Source organism: Triticum dicoccoides, chromosome 7A, assembly GCF_002162155.2.
Source record: "Triticum dicoccoides isolate Atlit2015 ecotype Zavitan chromosome 7A, WEW_v2.0, whole genome shotgun sequence".
In the NCBI taxonomy this organism is placed as follows: domain Eukaryota; kingdom Viridiplantae; phylum Streptophyta; class Magnoliopsida; order Poales; family Poaceae; genus Triticum; species Triticum dicoccoides.
The window spans coordinates 35,196,760-35,214,915 of NC_041392.1; the positions used below are offsets into that span (position 1 = coordinate 35,196,760).

The 18,156-nt window shown below is 48.1% G+C and overlaps 1 protein-coding gene across 1 annotated transcript; it reads left to right on the plus strand.

The window, feature by feature from the left end:
* The first annotated feature begins 9,337 nt into the window (after positions 1-9,337).
* Positions 9,338-9,768, plus strand: LOC119328918. Its single transcript, XM_037601912.1, has one exon. The coding sequence runs from the start codon at positions 9,410-9,412 to the stop codon at positions 9,680-9,682; it is 273 nt and encodes a 90-aa protein (XP_037457809.1). The 5' UTR covers positions 9,338-9,409; the 3' UTR covers positions 9,683-9,768.
* Positions 9,769-18,156: the final 8,388 nt, after the last annotated feature.

An 18,156-nucleotide genomic window follows, 5' to 3' on the forward strand; every position in this document is an offset into this window, starting at 1 on the left:
CTTTCTTGGCAGCTATGAGGATGATCCTCAGATTCCGGACCCAGTCCGTATAGTTGCTACCATCGTCTTTCAGCTTGGTTTTCTCTAGGAACGCGTTGAAGTTGAGGACAACGTTGGCCATTTGATCTACAAGACATATTGTAAAGATTTTAGACTAAGTTCATGATAATTAAGTTCATCTCATCAAATTATTCAATGAACTCCCACTCAGATAGACATCCCTCCAGTCATCTAAGTATAACATGATCCGAGTTAATTAGGCTGTGTCCGGTCATCACGTGAGACGAACTAGTCAACGTCGGTGAACATCTTCATGTTGATCGTATCTTCTATACGACTCATGCTCGACCTTTCGGTCTTCTGTGTTCCGAGGCCATGTCTGTACATGCTAGGCTCGTCAAGTCAACCTAAGTGTTTGCATGTGTAAATCTGTCTTACACCCGTTGTATGTGAACATTGGAATCTATCACACCCGATCATCACGTGGTGCTTCGAAACAACGAACTGTCGCAACGGTGCACAGTTAGGGGGAACACTTTCTTGAAATTATTATGAGGGATCATCTTATTTACTACCATCGTTCTAAGTAAACAAGATGTACAAAACATGATAAACATCACATGCAATCAAATAATAATAGTGACATGATATGGCCAATATCACATAGCTCCTTTGATCTCCATCTTGGGGCTCCATGATCATCTTGTCACCGGCATGACACCATGATCTCCATCATCATGATCTCCATCATCATGATCTCCATCATCGTGTCTCCATGAAGTTGCGCGCCAACTATTACTTCTACTACTATGGCTAACACGTTTAGCAATAAAGTAAAGTAATTTACATGGTGTTTCTCAATGACACGCAGGTCATACAAAAAGTTAAAGACAACGCCTACGGCTCCTGCCGGTTGTCATACTCATCGACATGCAAGTCATGATTCCTATTACAAGAACATGATCTCATACATCACATATATATCATTCATCACAACTTTAGCCATATCACATCACAGAACACTTGCTGCAAAAACAAGTTAGACGTCCTCTAATTGTTGTTGCAAGTTTTACGTGGCTGCAATAGGGTTCTAGCAAGAACGTTTTCTTACCTACATGAAAGCCACAACGTGATTTGTCAACTTCTATTTACCCTTCATAAGGACCCTTTTCATCGAATCCGCTCCAACTAAAGTGGGAGAGACAGACACCCGCCAACCACCTTATGCAACTAGTGCATGTCAGTCGGTGGAACCGGTCTCACGTAAGCGTACGTGTAAGGTTGGTCTGGGCCGCTTCATCCCACAATACCGCCGGAGCAAGATAAGACTAGTAGCGGCAAGAAAGTTGACAACATCTACGCCCCAACAAATTGTGTTCTACTCGTGCAAAGAGAACTACGCATAAACCTGGCTCATGATACCACTGTTGGGGAACGTTGCAGAAAACAAAAAATTTCCTACGGTTTCACCAAGATCCATCTATGAGTCCATCTAGCAACGAGTGATCGGATCCATCTACATACCTTTGTAGATCGCGAGCGGAAGCATTCAAAGAACGGGGATGAGGGAGTCGTACTCGACGTGATCCAAATCACCGGAGATCCTAGCGCCGAACGGACGGCACCTCCGCGTTCAACACACGTACGGTCAGCGTGACGTCTCCTTCTTCTTGATCCAGCAAGGGGGAAGGAGAGGTTGAGGAAGATGGCTCCAGCAGCAGCACGACGGCGTGGTGGTGATGGAGCTGCAGTACTCTGGCAGGGCTTTGCCAAGCTCTATGGAGGAGGAGGAGGTGTTGGAGAGGGAGAGGGAGGCACCAAAGGCAAAGGTAAGAGGTCCTCCATCCCCCCCCCCACTATATATAGGGGGGCCTAGGGGGGGCGGCGGCCCTAGGAGATGCAATCTCCTAGGGGGGCGGCGGCCAAGGGGTGGGGGGCTTGCCCCCCAAGCAAGGGGGCGCCCCCCCTTTAGGGTTTCCCCCACCCTAGGCGCATGGACCCTAGGGGAAATGGCACCCCAGCCCACTTTGGGCTGGATCCCTTCCCACTTCAGCCCATGGGGCCCTCCGGGATAGGTGGCCCCACCCGGTGGACCCCCGGGACCCTTCCGGTGGTTCCGGTACAATATCGGTGACCCCGAAACTTGTCCCGATGGCCGAAATAGCACTTCCTATATATAATTATTTACCTCCGGACCATTCCGGAACTACTCGTGACGTCCGGGATCTCATCCGGGACTCCGAACAACATTCGGCTTACAACATATACATATCCCTACAACCCTAGCGTCACCGAACCTTAAGTGTGTAGACCCTACGGGTTCGGGAGACATGTAGACATGACCGAGATTGCTCTCCGGTCAATAACCAACAGAGGGATCTGGATACCCATGTTGGCTCCCACATGCTCCTTGATGATCTCATCGGATGAACCATGATGTCGAGGATTCAAGCAACCCCGTATACAATTCCCTTTGTCAATCGGTATGCTACTTGCCCGAGATTCGATCATCGGTATCCCAATACCTTGTTCAATCTCGTTACCGGCAAGTCACTTTACTCGTACCGTAATGCATGATCCCGTGACCAGACACTTGTTCACTTTGAGCTCATAATGATGATGCATTACCAAGTGGGCCCAGTGATACCTCTCCGCCATACGGAGTGACAAATCCCAGTCTTGATCCGTGTCAACCCAACAGACACTTTCGGAGATACTCGTAGTATACCTTTATAGTCACCCAGTTATGTTGTGACGTTTGGTACACCCAAAGCACTCCTACGGTATCCGGGAGTTACACGATCTCATGGTCTAAGGAAAGGATAATTGACATTGGAAAAACTCTAGCAAACGAACTATACGATCTTATGCTATGTTTAGGATTGGGTCTTGTCCATCACATCATTCTCCTAATGATGTGATCTCGTTATCAATGACATCCAATGTCCATAGTCAGGAAACCATGACTATCTGTTGATCAACGAGCTAGTCAACTAGAGGCTTACTAGGGACATGTTGGTGTCTATTATTCACACATGTATTACGATTTCCGGATAACACAATTACAGCATGAATAAAGACAATTATCATGAACAAGGAAATATAATAATAATGCTTTTATTATTGCCTCTAGGGCATATTTCCAACAAAAAAACATCTAAATACGTAGCGGTCCCGCTAGTAACGACCTGGATCGATTGTGCCCGCATGAGGATGACCCTAAGTCCACCAGGGACGAGGCGGACCGGCGATGGTGCTAGTGGAAGGCGGAGGAACTCTAAGTTGTTTATTAGAGGAGACCGCGGCTGAGTGAGCTGTAACAAAATGGGCCTTAAAGACAAGATCTACTTGCTTGTGTTAAATAATGCATTGATTGACGCAGTTTCATCCTGACTTTCTTAATAGGGCTGCACAATTATTGTTCTTACTGACTGATGGTGGAAATCTGAATCCTCCATGCCACTTCCCTAATTTGCGTAAGGCGTCCATGTTTTCAAAATTCCAGTAAGTACTGATCGCATTGCTTGCAAAATACGATGTCCAAGCCCTAAACGAAGTGAGTAAGCACATCGTTGTCCTGAAGATCATGGGCACGTTTTCTTGAAGCAGAGACGTGGCTTCATCACACCAGCCATGAATCGCTGCATAAGACTGGTCATAGTGGGAGTAACTTTAGGAGTAACATAAACTCCAACTGCGCAAAATAGCTTATGTGACTTTGAGTTAATGAGGAGAGAGGCAAATTGAGTAACTTAGCTAGTTACAAATCACATATCCCAATATAATATGAGTCTACAACCGAATAAATGGAGGTTTGCATGACACCACACTTTTGTTCCTACGTACTATGAAGATAGTAAGATAGTGGAAGATAATGTGTATGTTACTCTTGAAGTTACTTTCCATTATGGCTAGTCTAAGAGCAAGACTAAGCCAGGGCAACGACTCTTTACTGCACTAATGATTGGTGTTTCTCCTCGAGAATTGCTTTTTTCGAAAAGGGGGAAATCCCCGGCCTCTGCATCAGAAAGATGCATACGGCCATCTTATTAAACAAATAAAGCAGTGCAAACATGGTTCCAAGGTCTCCAAAAAGTAATAAAAAGCAAAAGAAAGCTCACACAGAGCCAAAAAGGGCTAGAAACCCCCACTAGCCATGAAAAGACGCCACAACCGGCTGGCTAAAACTAGATAGGTAAACTACATGCCTATCCTATTACATGACCGCCATCCAAACCGGTTGAAGATATCCCGAGCTACCATCTCCCATCGGAAAGACCCAGTAACCAAGTGCTCCCTGGCCTCCGTCTGGGTGAGTAGCGACCAAGAACAGATCAGAGCTGTAGTTCGGAATAAAACCTGCAAAAAATGAATACATGATATTCTGTTAAAAACCAAATCATTTCTGCAGGTCCAGATAGTCCACAACAAAGCACAAACTCCAACCCGAATGTGGCTCGCTAAGTCAGGCTCAATCTCATTAAGCCATGTCCCAAATAACGTGTTAACAAAATTCGGTGGATTGATATTAAAAGCAATGTGGACCGTCTGCCAAAGTACTTTGGCCAACGGGCAATCAAAAAAGAGATGTTTGATTGTCTCATCCCGATCACAGAAACTACACCTAGTAGGTCCTGTCCAATTACGCTTTATCAAGTTGTCCTTGGTTAAAATAACTTGTTTATGGACAAACCACATAAACACTTTTATTTTCAAAGGAACTTTGACAGCCCAAACATGCTTAGAGGTAGGAATGGAGTTCGAATTAATAACATCAATATACATTGATTTAACAGTGAATACTCCAGACCTAGTCAATTGCCAGCGTAATTCATCGGGTTGTTGAGATAGTTGGACCTCCATTAGTCTCCTAACTAAACGGAGCCATTCTTCCCAACGATTGCCCGCTAGCGTCCGTCGGAACTGAATATTAAGGGGGATAGATTGAAATACTGAGACGACGAACACTTCACGTCGTTGAACAATACGGTACAAAGACGGATATTGGATGGACAAAGGTGTCTCGCCGAGCCAAGTATCCTCCCAGAAACGTGTACTAGAGCCGTTTCCAATAACAAACTTCATCCTATTAAAGAAAGATTGTTTGACTTTCATCAGACCTTTCAAAAAGGTGAATCAGTCGGCCTGACTGTAACCTGGGACAAAGTTTTTGTCTGGAGGTACTTGGTACGAAGAATTTGAGCCCACATGGCATCATTCTCCGTTGAGAGCTTCCACAACCACTTGCTAAGAAGGCATCTATTCTTAACTTCTAGATTCTCAATACCGAGACCCCCTTGGTCTTTCGGTCTACAGATGATATCCCATTTAGCAAGCCGATATTTTCGTTTAAGCTCATCACCCTGCCAAAAGAAACGCGATCGATAGAAGTCCAGTCTCTTCCTAACACCAACTGGGACCTCAAAGAACGATAGGAGAAACATATGCATACTCGTGAGCACCGAATTAATCAGGATTAATCGGCCTCCGTATGACATGAGCTTACCCTTCCAACAACTCAGTTTCTTCTCAAATCGGTCCTCGATGCACTTCCACTCTTTGTTTTTCAGCCTACGATGGTGGATTGGAATACCCAGGTAAGAGAAGGGTAACTCTCCTAACTCGCACCCAAACAATTGCCTATAAGCCTCCTGTTCGTCTTTGGCTCTACCAAAACAGAACAACTCGCTCTTATGAAAGTTAATCTTTAACCCGGTCAATTGTTCAAATAGGCATAACACAAGATTCATATTTCTCGCCTTGGCCAAGTCATGCTCCATAAAGATAATTGTATCATCAGCGTACTGAAGGATGGATACACCTCCATCAACGAGATGAGGTACCAATCCACCTACATGACCATTTTCCTTAGCCCTTCCTATCAAAATTGCTAACATATCCACCACAATGTTAAACAGGATAGGGGACATCGGATCTCCTTGTCTTAGGCCTTTATGTGTGTCGAAGTAATGACCTATGTCATCATTAACTTTAATTCCCACACTACCTTTTTGCGTAAATGATTCAACCTGCCGGCGCCAGGCTTCATCAAAACCTTTCATACGCAATGACTGTTGGAGGAATGGCCATTTGATCTTATCGTACGCTTTCTCGAAATCCACCTGAAAAATTACTCCATCTAATTTTTTGGACTGGATTTCATGGAGCGTTTCATGCAGGACGACCACCCCTTCAAGGATATTTCTGTCCGGCATGAAAGCAGTTTGGGACTGTTGCACCACAGAATGCACAATCTGTGTGAGCCTATTAGTCCCTACCTTGGTGAAAATTTTGAAACTAACATTGAGGAGGCATATCGGTCTGAATTGCTCAATTCTCACAGCATCCGTCTTCTTAGGAAGCAGTGTGATAGTTCCAAAATTCAAGTGAAATAACTGAAGCTGTCCAGAGAACAGATCATGGAACATAGGTATCAAATCCCCCTTAATAATGTGCCAACACTTTTTATAGAACTCGGCCGGGAATCCATCCTGTCCGGGAGCCTTATTGTTTTTCATTTGTGCAATAGCATCAAAGACCTCCTTCTCTGAGAACGGGGCAACCAGAATATCATTTTCGGCAGCCGATAGCTGAGGCACATCCTCAGTCCTGGACTCATCGAGGGACACACAATTATCCTCCGGAGGTCCAAATAACTGCTTGTAATACTCGGTAATATATGTTTTTAGGTTATCCTGTCCTAAAATAGTGCCCTCGTCTTGTTCAAGCTGAAAGATACGCCTCTTTCTGTGCTTACCATTAGCTATCAAATGGATATTAGCTATTAAATTGCTTGACCTTGTCATTGAAGTTTGCGAGGATGTCATGTCAAAAGCCATTGCAGTGTACCTAGTGCTACTATAAGGTATGTCTGTGGGGTTATGTAGAGAACAGGCGAAGATACTAGGTCGCCGGATTCATCAGACAGTGGTTGCGTCTCTTCCGATGTATCCAATTCCCTCTTGTCCCCGATACATTTCATATTTCCATATATCAGATGTGTGTGATGGTAACAAGCAAGCGTGAATAAAATTATGTTTTCTTATGGGATGGAAGCAGCTGGAGTCTTGGTCTTACTACAAGGGTTTCACCTTTTGGGCCATGTAGTAGTTGGTACAAGATTTTTTTTTCCTTTGAGGAATAAATAGTGGCTATGCTAGTTGCTACGAGGAACGTTGTGCCTAGCAGAGTCGCAATTTATATAGCTGGACCAAGCAAGAAGACAACTAGAAGGGGCCATGTACTTATGATAGATCACATGCATGCATGGGAGATTGCCCTTACCCATAAAGGCATGGATTTATCTTTAGTTGCTTGTAGTTAAGTTTCACTTTAAAGCATACCTTGCGTACAGAAGCGAAGTACCAAGTACGTCCCGCCGTGACACCATGGATCAATTTTCGTTCTTCGGCGTTGTTGAAAGTGCACAGAAAGTGGAAGACCCATTTTTCTCCAAATTTTTATTTGCGATCACGGTCCATGGGAAAATCATCCTCTAGAATTCCATGTAGTTTTTGAGAGTTAAACTAATGGGATATATCTTGTATCTTTGTACCCCAGAGTTCCTGGTAATCATCACCAGTAAGAAAACGAGATAGTGTGTGTTTTGAATTGCACTACTAACTTGAAATGACTTACTCTAAAATCTCAGTAGAATTGATTAATTTGATGCAGCTACAAAGTGCACCTACTAATTCATCTAGGCTCATGTTGATAAGAACAGATATTAGAGATAATGAGATTAATGTTGTTGAAAAAAAATTGTCTAGACTTTCCAACATTTTAATATCACTAGTACCTGCATGTGAATTGCCAAGGGGGTAAAAGATTTTTTATCTAAATAATTTGGTAGATAGTTCATGCATAGAAAGTAAGTTAATGTAACTGACGGGCGTACCGAAAGGTGCGGTGATATATGGCATGGAATTGAGCGGCTTAATTCCGTGTTATTGCAAAAGGTAAAGTTAATTAAGGTGGAATGAAGAAAGAAGAAAAACTTAGGGTTCCTTTGCCTCTCATCGGCACCGTTGCCGGCCCGCTTCATCTCCGGTGGCCGTAGGGCCATGGAGGCGTGATGGACCCAGAACCTTGCCGGCTGGAGGGATCCTGTTCCATTTTTAGGTGTTTTTATGAGTATTTTTAGGGTTTGTGTCCTACACAGGAAGGCGACGAGGTGGCGGCTCCATGAAGATGGGATTCGGCCGGTGCTGATCTTCGATGGACCTACTTGGATCCAGTCTTTGTTCGCGTGCCTCTAAGTTCGATCCTTTCAATATATACTTCTCTTTGTAGGCAATGACTCGTGTGCTGGCTTGGCAGGACCTTAGCACGATGACTTCCCGACTGTCTTCTATTACAGCAAGTTTGGCCTGGCTCCAGTGAGGAAGGGACGATGACGATGGCGCACCTCTGTCTCGCTCCAGTGCTTGTAGTCGTCACTAGGTGGTCTATGGACATAGATGTTATTTTTTTAGGAACATGTTGTTTGTACTGCCATGGAATGATGAATAGATCGACAATTTTCTCGAAAAAAATTTTAAGATGAAATTAATGTACTGTTGTAAAAGGTAAGTAAATTAATGTAATTGTACGACGTACATGGAAGATGCAGTCAAATATGGCATCATAGGGAAAACCCCGCCTAGATGAAGAAAACAAAACTCGATGGAAAGATGTGGTGGGAGGGTGGAACCGACAAAGAGTTATGCCTAGCAGGAAAAGGAACACTACTTATTTTTTAAGTAATATATAAATAAAGTAGTGATTAGGATCTCGCGTGAGTGTTACAATCACTTTGTTCAACCGTTTAGTCATCTCCGCAATATTTGTTTCCATCATAATATTATGCTGCCTTATACCTAAAAGAAGGAATGATTTCCTATGCAGCACCAACAACTATTAGTATACCTATTTTTCTAATATATAATCATCTATGTATATCTTATCAAACATCGTGTACTGTTTGTAGGCGCTCTGTGTTAGCATTCGTGGAGTCATCATCTCACAAGCAAAGGGAAAAGTCGAGATTTATTGGTCAATAACTGTGAAGTTGAAAAGGGAAAAGTTTTGACCGAGCAATCAGTCAGACCAAGGCTGGCGTGGCTTCCGCGTTCGCGCGTGCCGGCGGCAGCCGGACTGCCGGTTTGACCACTTGATCCGATTAACGCCCACGGCAAGGTCGCAATCAATCCTTTCGATTCCAACTCGTGCACGCACGCTCTCAGCTTCCGACTTCCTTTCATCCGGAGGCTATAAAATCTGCATCCGGCGCTCCGTTCAACTGCAGCACTAACAGAACTGGGAATTATTAGCATCTGATCGAGCAACAAGCCCTCTTGATCTCTCGAATCTCGATTCACCGAGCTGCAACAGGCCTCTCAGGTGCCTGATCGGAGTTTCCACAGGATCCATGGCCATGGAGAGGTTTCTGACTGCGCTTGTCTTCTGCGAGGCGCCCCTCGACGGCTACGGCATGTCCATGATGACATCCTCCAGGGCGGTCAAGCCGCTGGTGTCCGCTGGCTCGATAAAGCCGGCGGCTGCTGCGCCCAAGGCTGACGATGCGTACGCCGGGAAGAAGCCTGGATTCTGCGGCGAGACGACCACGCAGCGGCATGCTGGGTACGAGCTGGCGTTCGACGGTCTCAACTGCTTTGAAACCGTCGTCATGCACCAAGCATGAAAAATTATTGATTCATTGTATATGTTATGGACGTTTGTAACGGCGTCAGGGTCCTTTCATTTTGATCTGTACATACAGGACTTGGATCAAATGGGTTGTTGACACGTGCGTCTAGTAATGGTTTACTTATTCGACCGCATTATCTCTACTCGTAATGGAGCAGTTGGTAGTCTCGCTTCCAGGTTTTTTTCGTCCCACCACTTTTGTCCGTTTTTTTTTCGTAGGTTAACCGTCGTAGATTTTTTTCGTCGCCTCCCCCACTTCATCGGTTTATTTTCACTTCACCCTCTCACACAACGAAAAAAACTGAACGGATCAGAACTTTTCATACTGACGCAAATTATTTAGTAATGTCTTTATGTAAAAGAATCAATCACAATCAATCTCTAAAGATCAAATCTAAATTAATTAATCTTCATAACGTTTGTTTCCTTCCGAATCACGTCCATAACTTTCCTTCCTTGTTTGGGCAGAAACTGTTTGGTAGCAGAGATTAGGAAGCTTCCTATGAATGTAGTAATAGGAAGTATTCTTTTTCTTGATGATTCGTTTCCATGCATGATGATAGTAAATTAGGTCAACATTCACCACTATTTATCAACGTCATGAATCGTATCCATTCCTACCAGTTTTAAGGGAATCTGCTCGCTATGTCTTCTTTAAGGGGATCCGCTCGCTAAGTCGTCGTCACACGTTATTTTCACAAGCAATTCCCCTAAAAAAAGGCGTGGGTATTGGTAGTTGAACGCCCACTAGGTTTTTCGCCTGTCCCATCCTCGCGTTGTGACGCCGCCACTCGCCGAATTTCCAGCCGCCCGAGCCCGTTAACTTCGCCAGCCATCGGGTCGACTGCCCCCGCCCCAAACCCCATCCCCGAGCACTAGCTATCGCCGCGTTGCCGCCCCAAGCTCCACGCCACCGGGAACGAATCAAGCGCCGTCCCGACACCGCCGTCGCCGGCCCAGCACCTCCAGCCTTGCATGGACAGCTTCAATGTGCAGTCTCCCTTGTTGCCTCACCTTCTGCCAGCGCATGCAGCGGCGGGGTTGGACGCGTGCGTGCTTGCTAGCTTGCTCTCCGTGCGTACGTACTTGCTCTGCGTGCGTCGCACCGGCCAATGCGCATGATGCGTGTGTGCCTGCTTTTCTGTATGTGTATGTCAGCGTGATGCGTGTGTGCGTTGCTGTGTGTGTATGATATAGATGGCCCGAGTGTGTGCATGCTGATGAAGCTACGTACCTAGGGTAGGGGCACGGACCTGTCCAAAGAGCCCTACCCAAGGACGTCCCTAGAGGAAGTCACCTTTCAATCGACTTGAAGGTATCCCACACGACAGATTCAAGACACTCGACCAAGAAGCTATCACTCGACCACGAAGCTAACCACTAGACTGCCAGAAGACCTAAAGTCACTCCACGGGCAAACGGTCGGCTATTAAGTAGTCTTTATGGTCGTTATAGCACTTTATTAGGGGCGTTATCAGTAACGCCCAACCTTAAATGTACCTTAAACCCTGCATTACTGAGGGCAGGAGGGGGCCGGCGAACTCTATATAAGCCACCCCTCTCCTCAGTATGAAGGGTTCGCATCCCTGTTATCCACACGCATATAATCCAATCGACCGCCTCCGGGCACCGAGACGTAGGGCTGTTACTTCCTCCGCGAAGGGCCTGAACTCGTAAATCCTCGTGTGCTTACAACTTCTCCATAGCTAAGATATAGCCTCTCCATACACACCCCCCTACTTCACTGTCAGAGTTAGAACCACGACAGTTGGCGCCCACCTTGGGGCAGGAGTCTTAGCGCCTTGTTGGAGAAGTTGCGATCATTTCCGATCCATTCGATCATGGTTTCCTGCGGAGTTTTGGTAGAGGGCCGCGAGATCCGTCTCGGCGCGCTCACCTTCATCGCCGACGACTCCGCCTGGCTTCAGGAGGCACCGCTCGACATCGACGCGCTCCCCATCCGCGGCGCGACGCACTTCCGCGCATGCATTCGTGGCGTCCTCCTGCGGCAGCCATCGACCCAATACCAGTCGGCTCTCATTTCGTCTTCCCGCCCCGTCTCCCACCAGCGCAAGCGCTCCGGTCGGTCGAGACTCCAGCGGTGGGAGAGGCATGCCGTGGCTCGCCAGTCGGCAGCCCCACAAGTCGCGGCAATCGAGCTCGACGAATCCTTCTGCGGCCTGTTCGACCCGTCGACTGGTTTCGCGGAGACCGCATCCGAGTGCGACAGCAGCGATCCAGCGGCTGAGGTTCTGGCGGTCGATGGAACGCACAACCCTCCCGGTTACCCTCGCGCTGATGGAGGCGCGGGTGGGGGCGACCCGTCGCATCCCCACGATGAGTATCTCCCCGAACCTCTCACGTCGTTGCAGCGAGAGGAGCTTCGCCGCCGGAACATGGACGCGCTCCACACTCCTATTGTCGGAGAAACCCCCGAGGCCCGGGCCTTGGAGGACGCGCGCTTGGCTAACCTGGCCGAGCGCACTTGACTGGAGAATCTCCAGCGAATACTCGACGAGCAAGCGCGTCAGTGGGCTCCGGAGTCCAGTCGACGTCAGCAAGCTCCCGAGTCCAGTCGACGTCAGCTCTTCCCGCCGCCGCAGGTATACCGAACCCCAGTTCAGAATTTGGCCGCTGCGGCCCGTATAGCAGAATCAATTCAGCCCTCCCAGTCGGAGGCTGGCAGGGGCTTGTTGCTGATCAGAGCGTTGCTCCGGGCGGCGGGAAACCAGAATTCCGCCGTTTCTCAGTCGCGGGACAGAATCCACAGTCGATCCGTTGCAACAGATACGGTCCAGTCGGCTCACAGCCCGAGATCGCCCCCGAGGCGTGAGGGGCGTGGTGACCGGCATGATCAGTACAGGAGGAATGAGCAGTATGATCACCGATTCGATCGTGATGATAGACGTCGAGTGCCAACCCCTCCCCCAAGGAGTGGGTCGTATGCGCCTCGACGGCAAGATGACAGACGCCCTCATAGTGTTGGGCAGAGGATTCCAGTCGACCCCAGGGACCTAGGCTTTGATGCGAGATCCATCCTCGTTCAAGGTTTGGTTGACAGGAACAGAGCTCATCGAGAAAGCCACAACAGAGATGCGCCTGCCAGCAGCAGAGTACATGCTTCAGGACCAGAGTGTTTCAGTCGAGCCATCAAAGCCGCAGTGATTCCTCCCAACTTCAGGCTGGCGACTGGAGTCAGCAAGTTCACCGGTGAATCTAAGCCTGACACTTGGCTCGAAGATTACCGAGTGGCTGTACAGATTGGCGGTGGCAATGACGAGGTGGCCATGAAGCATTTGCCTCTCATGTTAGAGGGCTCAGCCAGGGCATGGCTAAATCAGTTGGCACCCAGCAGCATTTACACTTGGGAGGACCTCTCTCGAGTGTTTGTCACAACCTTTGAGGGAACATGCAAGCGACCTGCAGGCCTTACAGAGTTGCGGTCCTGCATACAGAAGCCGAATGAAACACTGAGAGATTACATCCAGAGGTGGATCACACTGCATCACACGGCTGAGAATGTGCCAGACCATCAAGCAGTTTGTGCCTTCAAGGAAGGCGTTAAATACAGAGAGTTGAATCTGAAGTTCGGTCGAACTGGAGAGATGTCTCTGAATCGGATGATGGAGATTGCCACCAAGTACGCTAATGGTGAAGACGAAGACCGACTCAGAAGCGGCAAGTTCAAGGCAGTCGCCCAAGAAACCGGAGGAAACTCCAGTCGGAAGCAGAAGCGGAAGGCCGAGCCAGCCGCTCCTGGAGAGGCCCTGGCCGTAGCCCAGGGAAACTTCAAGGGATAACCCAAGGGCACCTGGAAGCCCAAGAAAGTCAAGGATCAAGATGAGAATGATGTTTTGGATCTGCCATGTCACATCCACACCAAGAAAGATGAAGAGGGTAATTTTATTTACCCAAAGCATACCACTCGACAGTGCCGGCTCCTGATCCAGCAGTTTCAGGGCAAGCAGCCCAAGGATAAAGAAAAAGAGCCGGACAGGGTTGAGGACAAGGATGATAGTGACGATGGATACCCTCAAGTCAATTCCACCCTGATGATTTTGGCCGATGTCGAAAGCAAAAGTCGACTGAAAGTCATTAACCGCGAGGTGAACATGGTTGCTCCGGCAACACCCAGCTACCTGAAGTGGTCTCAAACTGCCATCACATTCGACCAGTCTGATCACCCGACGCACATTGCCACCCCTAGGAGGCAAGCCTTGGTGGTCGATCCAATTGTCGAAGGCACTTGACTGACCAAAGTCCTGATGGATGGTGGCAGTGGCCTGAACATACTGTATGCTGAAACATTGAAAGGGATGAGCATTCCGATGTCCAGGCTCAGTGCCAGTAACATGAGCTTCCACGGAGTCATTCCTGGGAAGAAAGCCCAATCACTCGGCCAGATTGCTCTTGATGTGGTTTTCGGTGATTCAAAGAATTACCGCAAGGAAAAGTTGACATTCGAGGTTGTGGACTTCCAAAGTGCTTATCATGCCATTTTGGGCAGGCCAGCTTACGCACGCTTCATGGCCCGACCATGTTACGTGTATCTCAAACTGAAGATGCCTGGCCCCAAAGGTGTGATCACTGGTACGGGCAATCGGAAAAAAGCGGAAGAGTGTTTCCAGAAAGGCTCAAAGATTGCAGATGCTCAGATGGCAGTGGTCGAACTGCAAGAGTACCAAAAGACTGCCGATCCGAGTGAATTGCTACGAGCCAAGAAGCCTGCTTCAGAATCTGCTTTCAAGTCGTCCAGTGAAACAAAGACAGTCCACATTCACCCGACCGACCCCGATGCTTCCCCGACTCACATCTCAACGACGCTCGACTCCAAATAGGAAGAAGCGCTCGTCCAGCTCCTCCGTGAGAACTGGGACATCTTCGCATGGAAACCCTCTAACATGCCTGGAGTTCCCAGAGAGCTGGCTGAGCACCGCTTACGAGTCGACCCAAAATTCAAACCCGTGAAGGAACATCTTCGACGGTCCGCCGTCCAGAAGAAGCAAGCCATTGGCGAGGAGGTGGCTCGGCTCTTAGCAGCAGAGTTCATCCGAGAGATTTACCACCCCGAGTGGCTCGCCAATGTCGTCATGGTCCCCAAGAAGGACAAGTCACTTCGCATTTGCATTGATTTCAAACATATCAATCGGGCCTGCCCGAAAGATCATTTTCCTCTCCCTCGCAACGACCAAATAGTCGACTCAACTGCGGGATGCGAGAGATTGTCTTTTCTAGATGCCTATTACGGGTATCATCAGATCCGTCTGTATGGACCCAACGAGATCAAAACAGCTTTCATCACTCCATTCGGATGCTTCTATTATGTCACCATGCCGTTCGGCGTCAAGAACGCCGGAGCCACGTTCATGAGAATGATTCAGAAGTGTTTACTCACTCAAATCAGTCGGAATGTGGAGGCATACATGGATGATATTGTGGTCAAGTCACGCAAAGGTTCCGACCTGCGGGCTGACGTTGCCGAAACCTTTGCCAACCTCAGGAGGTATGATATCAAGCTCAATCCATCAAAGTGCACATTCGGAGTTCCAGGTGGAAAGTTACTCGGTTTTCTCGTTTCTGAACGGGGGATCGACGCCAATCCTGAAAAAATTGGTACCATACCCCGGATGAAGCGTCCTGTGCGTGTGCACGATGTCCAAAAGCTCACGGGCTGCTTGGCCGCCCTAAGTCGATTCATTTCTCGTCTCAGTGAAAAGGCGTTGCCTCTTTACCGACTGATGAAGAAGTCTGACAAGTTCGAGTGGACTCCAGAAGCTGATGCAGCATTTGCAGAACTCAAAGCTCTGCTCTCCACCCAGCCGGTGCTTGCTGCCCCAATCAGCAAAGAGCCTCTGCTGCTTTACATTGCAGCCACAGGACAAGTTGTCAGTACAGTACTTACGGTCGAGCGGGAAGAAGAAGGAAAGGCCTTCAGAGTTCAGCGCCCAGTCTATTATCTGTCTGAAGTTTTGACCCCTTCAAAACAAAGATACCCTCACTACCAGAAGCTCGTATATGGGATTTACATGACCACGAAGAAGGTTGCACATTACTTCTCTGACCACTCCATTACAGTCGTCAGCGACGCCCCGCTGTCAGAGATTCTGCATAACAGAGATGCAACCGGTCGAGTGGCTAAGTGGGCGATTGAACTCCTTCCCTTAGATATCAAGTTTGAAGCAAAGAAGGCTATCAAATCCCAAGCAATCGCAGATTTCATCGCCGAGTGGATCGAACAGCAGCTTCCGACTCAAGTTCACTCGAAACACTAGACCATGTTCTTCAATGGATCTAAGATGCTGAATGGTTCCGGTGCTGGAGTAGTACTAGTCTCCCCCCGAGGAGATAAGCTCAGATATGTTCTCCAGATCCACTTCGATTCCTCCAATAATGAAGCAGAATATGAAGCACTTTTGTATGGGTTGCGCATGGCCATTTCACTCGGCGTCCGTCGCCTCATGGTCTATGGCGACTCAGATTTGGTGGTTAATCAAGTGATGAAGGAGTGGGACATCAGAAGTCCGGCAATGACTGGTTATTGCAATGCAGTGCGAAAGCTAGAAAAGAAATTCGAGGGGTTAGAGCTTCATCACATCCCCCAACTGAAAAATCAGGCAGCTGACGATTTGGCAAAGATAGGCTCCAAGAGAGAAGCCATTCCCAGCAACGTGTTCCTGGAACACATTCACTCGCCGTCAGTCCAAGAGGATCCTTTTACAGAAGAAGCCCCGCAGCCGAAAAGTGCCACAGACCCGACTGAAGTCGAAGTTCCTGCTGTGGTCGACCTAATCATGGAAGTCTTGGCAATCACTCCCGACTGGACGATACCGTACATCGCGTATATCCTAAGGAAAGAACTCCCAGAGGACGAGGAAGAGGCTCGACAGATCGTCCGCCGATCCAAGGCCTTCACAGTCATAAAGGGACAGTTGTATAGAGAAAGCGCGACTGGAATCGGTCAGAAGTGCATAACACCTGAAGAGGGTCGGATAATCCTGGATGATATCCACTCGGGGACCTGTGGTCACCATGCGTCCTCTCGGACCATTGTGGCTAAAGCATACCGAGCGGGATTTTACTAGCCAAGAGCAAATGAGATGGCAAAGGAGATAGTCGACAAGTGTGAAGGGTGCCAGTTTTACTCCAACATGTCACACAAGCCTGCATCAGCCCTGAAGACCATTCCACTCGTCTGGCCCTTTGCTGTCTGGGGACTAGACATGGTTGGTCCACTGAGAACAGGCAGGAGCGGTTTCACTCATGTGCTTGTGGCAGTCGACAAGTTTACCAAATGGATTGAAGCCAAGCCCATCAAGAATCTTGATGCTTGCACTGCTATCAGTTTCGTCAGAGGACTAACATTCAGATATGGAGCCCCTCATAGCATCATCACTGACAATGGGTTAAACTTCAATTCAGACCAGTTCAGAGCTTTTTGCGCCTCTCAAGGCACACGAGTCGACTACGCTTCGGTCGCCCATCCTTAGTCGAATGGACAAGCCAAGAGAGAAAATGGTCTGATTCTCAAAGGACTAAAGCCTCGACTGATGTGTGATCTCAAGCACGCAGCAGGTGCTTGGGTTGACGAACTTCCGTCAGTTCTGTGGGGATTGAGGACCACCCCTAACCGGTCGACTAGAAGAACTCCATTCTTTCTGGTCTATGGAGCCGAAGCAGTTCTGTCGACTGATCTTCTTCACAACGCTCCCCGAGTCGAACTCTACACTGAAGATGAAGCAGAACAAGCCCGGCAAGACGCAGTCGACCTCCTAGAAGAAGAGAGGAAGATGGCCATGATCAGATCGACCATTTATCAACAAGACTTGCATCGATTCCATGCCCGGCATGTGAAGAGTCGAGCCTTCCAAGAAGGAGATTTGGTCCTCCGAGTGGATCAACAGAAACCACACAAGCTTGCTCCTACTTGGGAAGGCCCCTTCATCGTCACCAGAGTCCTCCACAACGGAGCGTATCACCTCTACAATATTGATCGCCAGATCGACGAGCCCCGAGCTTGGAACGCGGAGCTGCTCCGCCACTTTTACACTTGAGTTCCTTCCTCTAAAGATGTAATAAGAGAAACTTCTGCAGTTCATTTTTATCAAAGACAAGAGTGTTCCAATGATTGCCGTCACTTTTGTTTGGATACGAAATCCCCCAGTGGGTGACTTAGCCGCGAATCCGTTTCGCCTAAGTTTGAAAAACCTACCGAGTAGAGAGCAATCCTCCCACTCGGGGGCTTAGCTGCAGTCCAGTACTCGCCTAAGTTCTCCCACTTAGAGACTTAGCTGCAGTCAGGCACTCGCCTAAGTTTGAAAAAATCCTACCGAGTGCAGAGCAATCCTCCCACTCGGGGGCTTAGCTGCAGTCCAGTACTCGCCTAAGTTCTCCCACTTAGAGACTTAGCTGCAGTCAGGCACTCGCCTAAGTTTGAAAAACCTACCGAGTGGAGAGCAATCCTCCCACTCG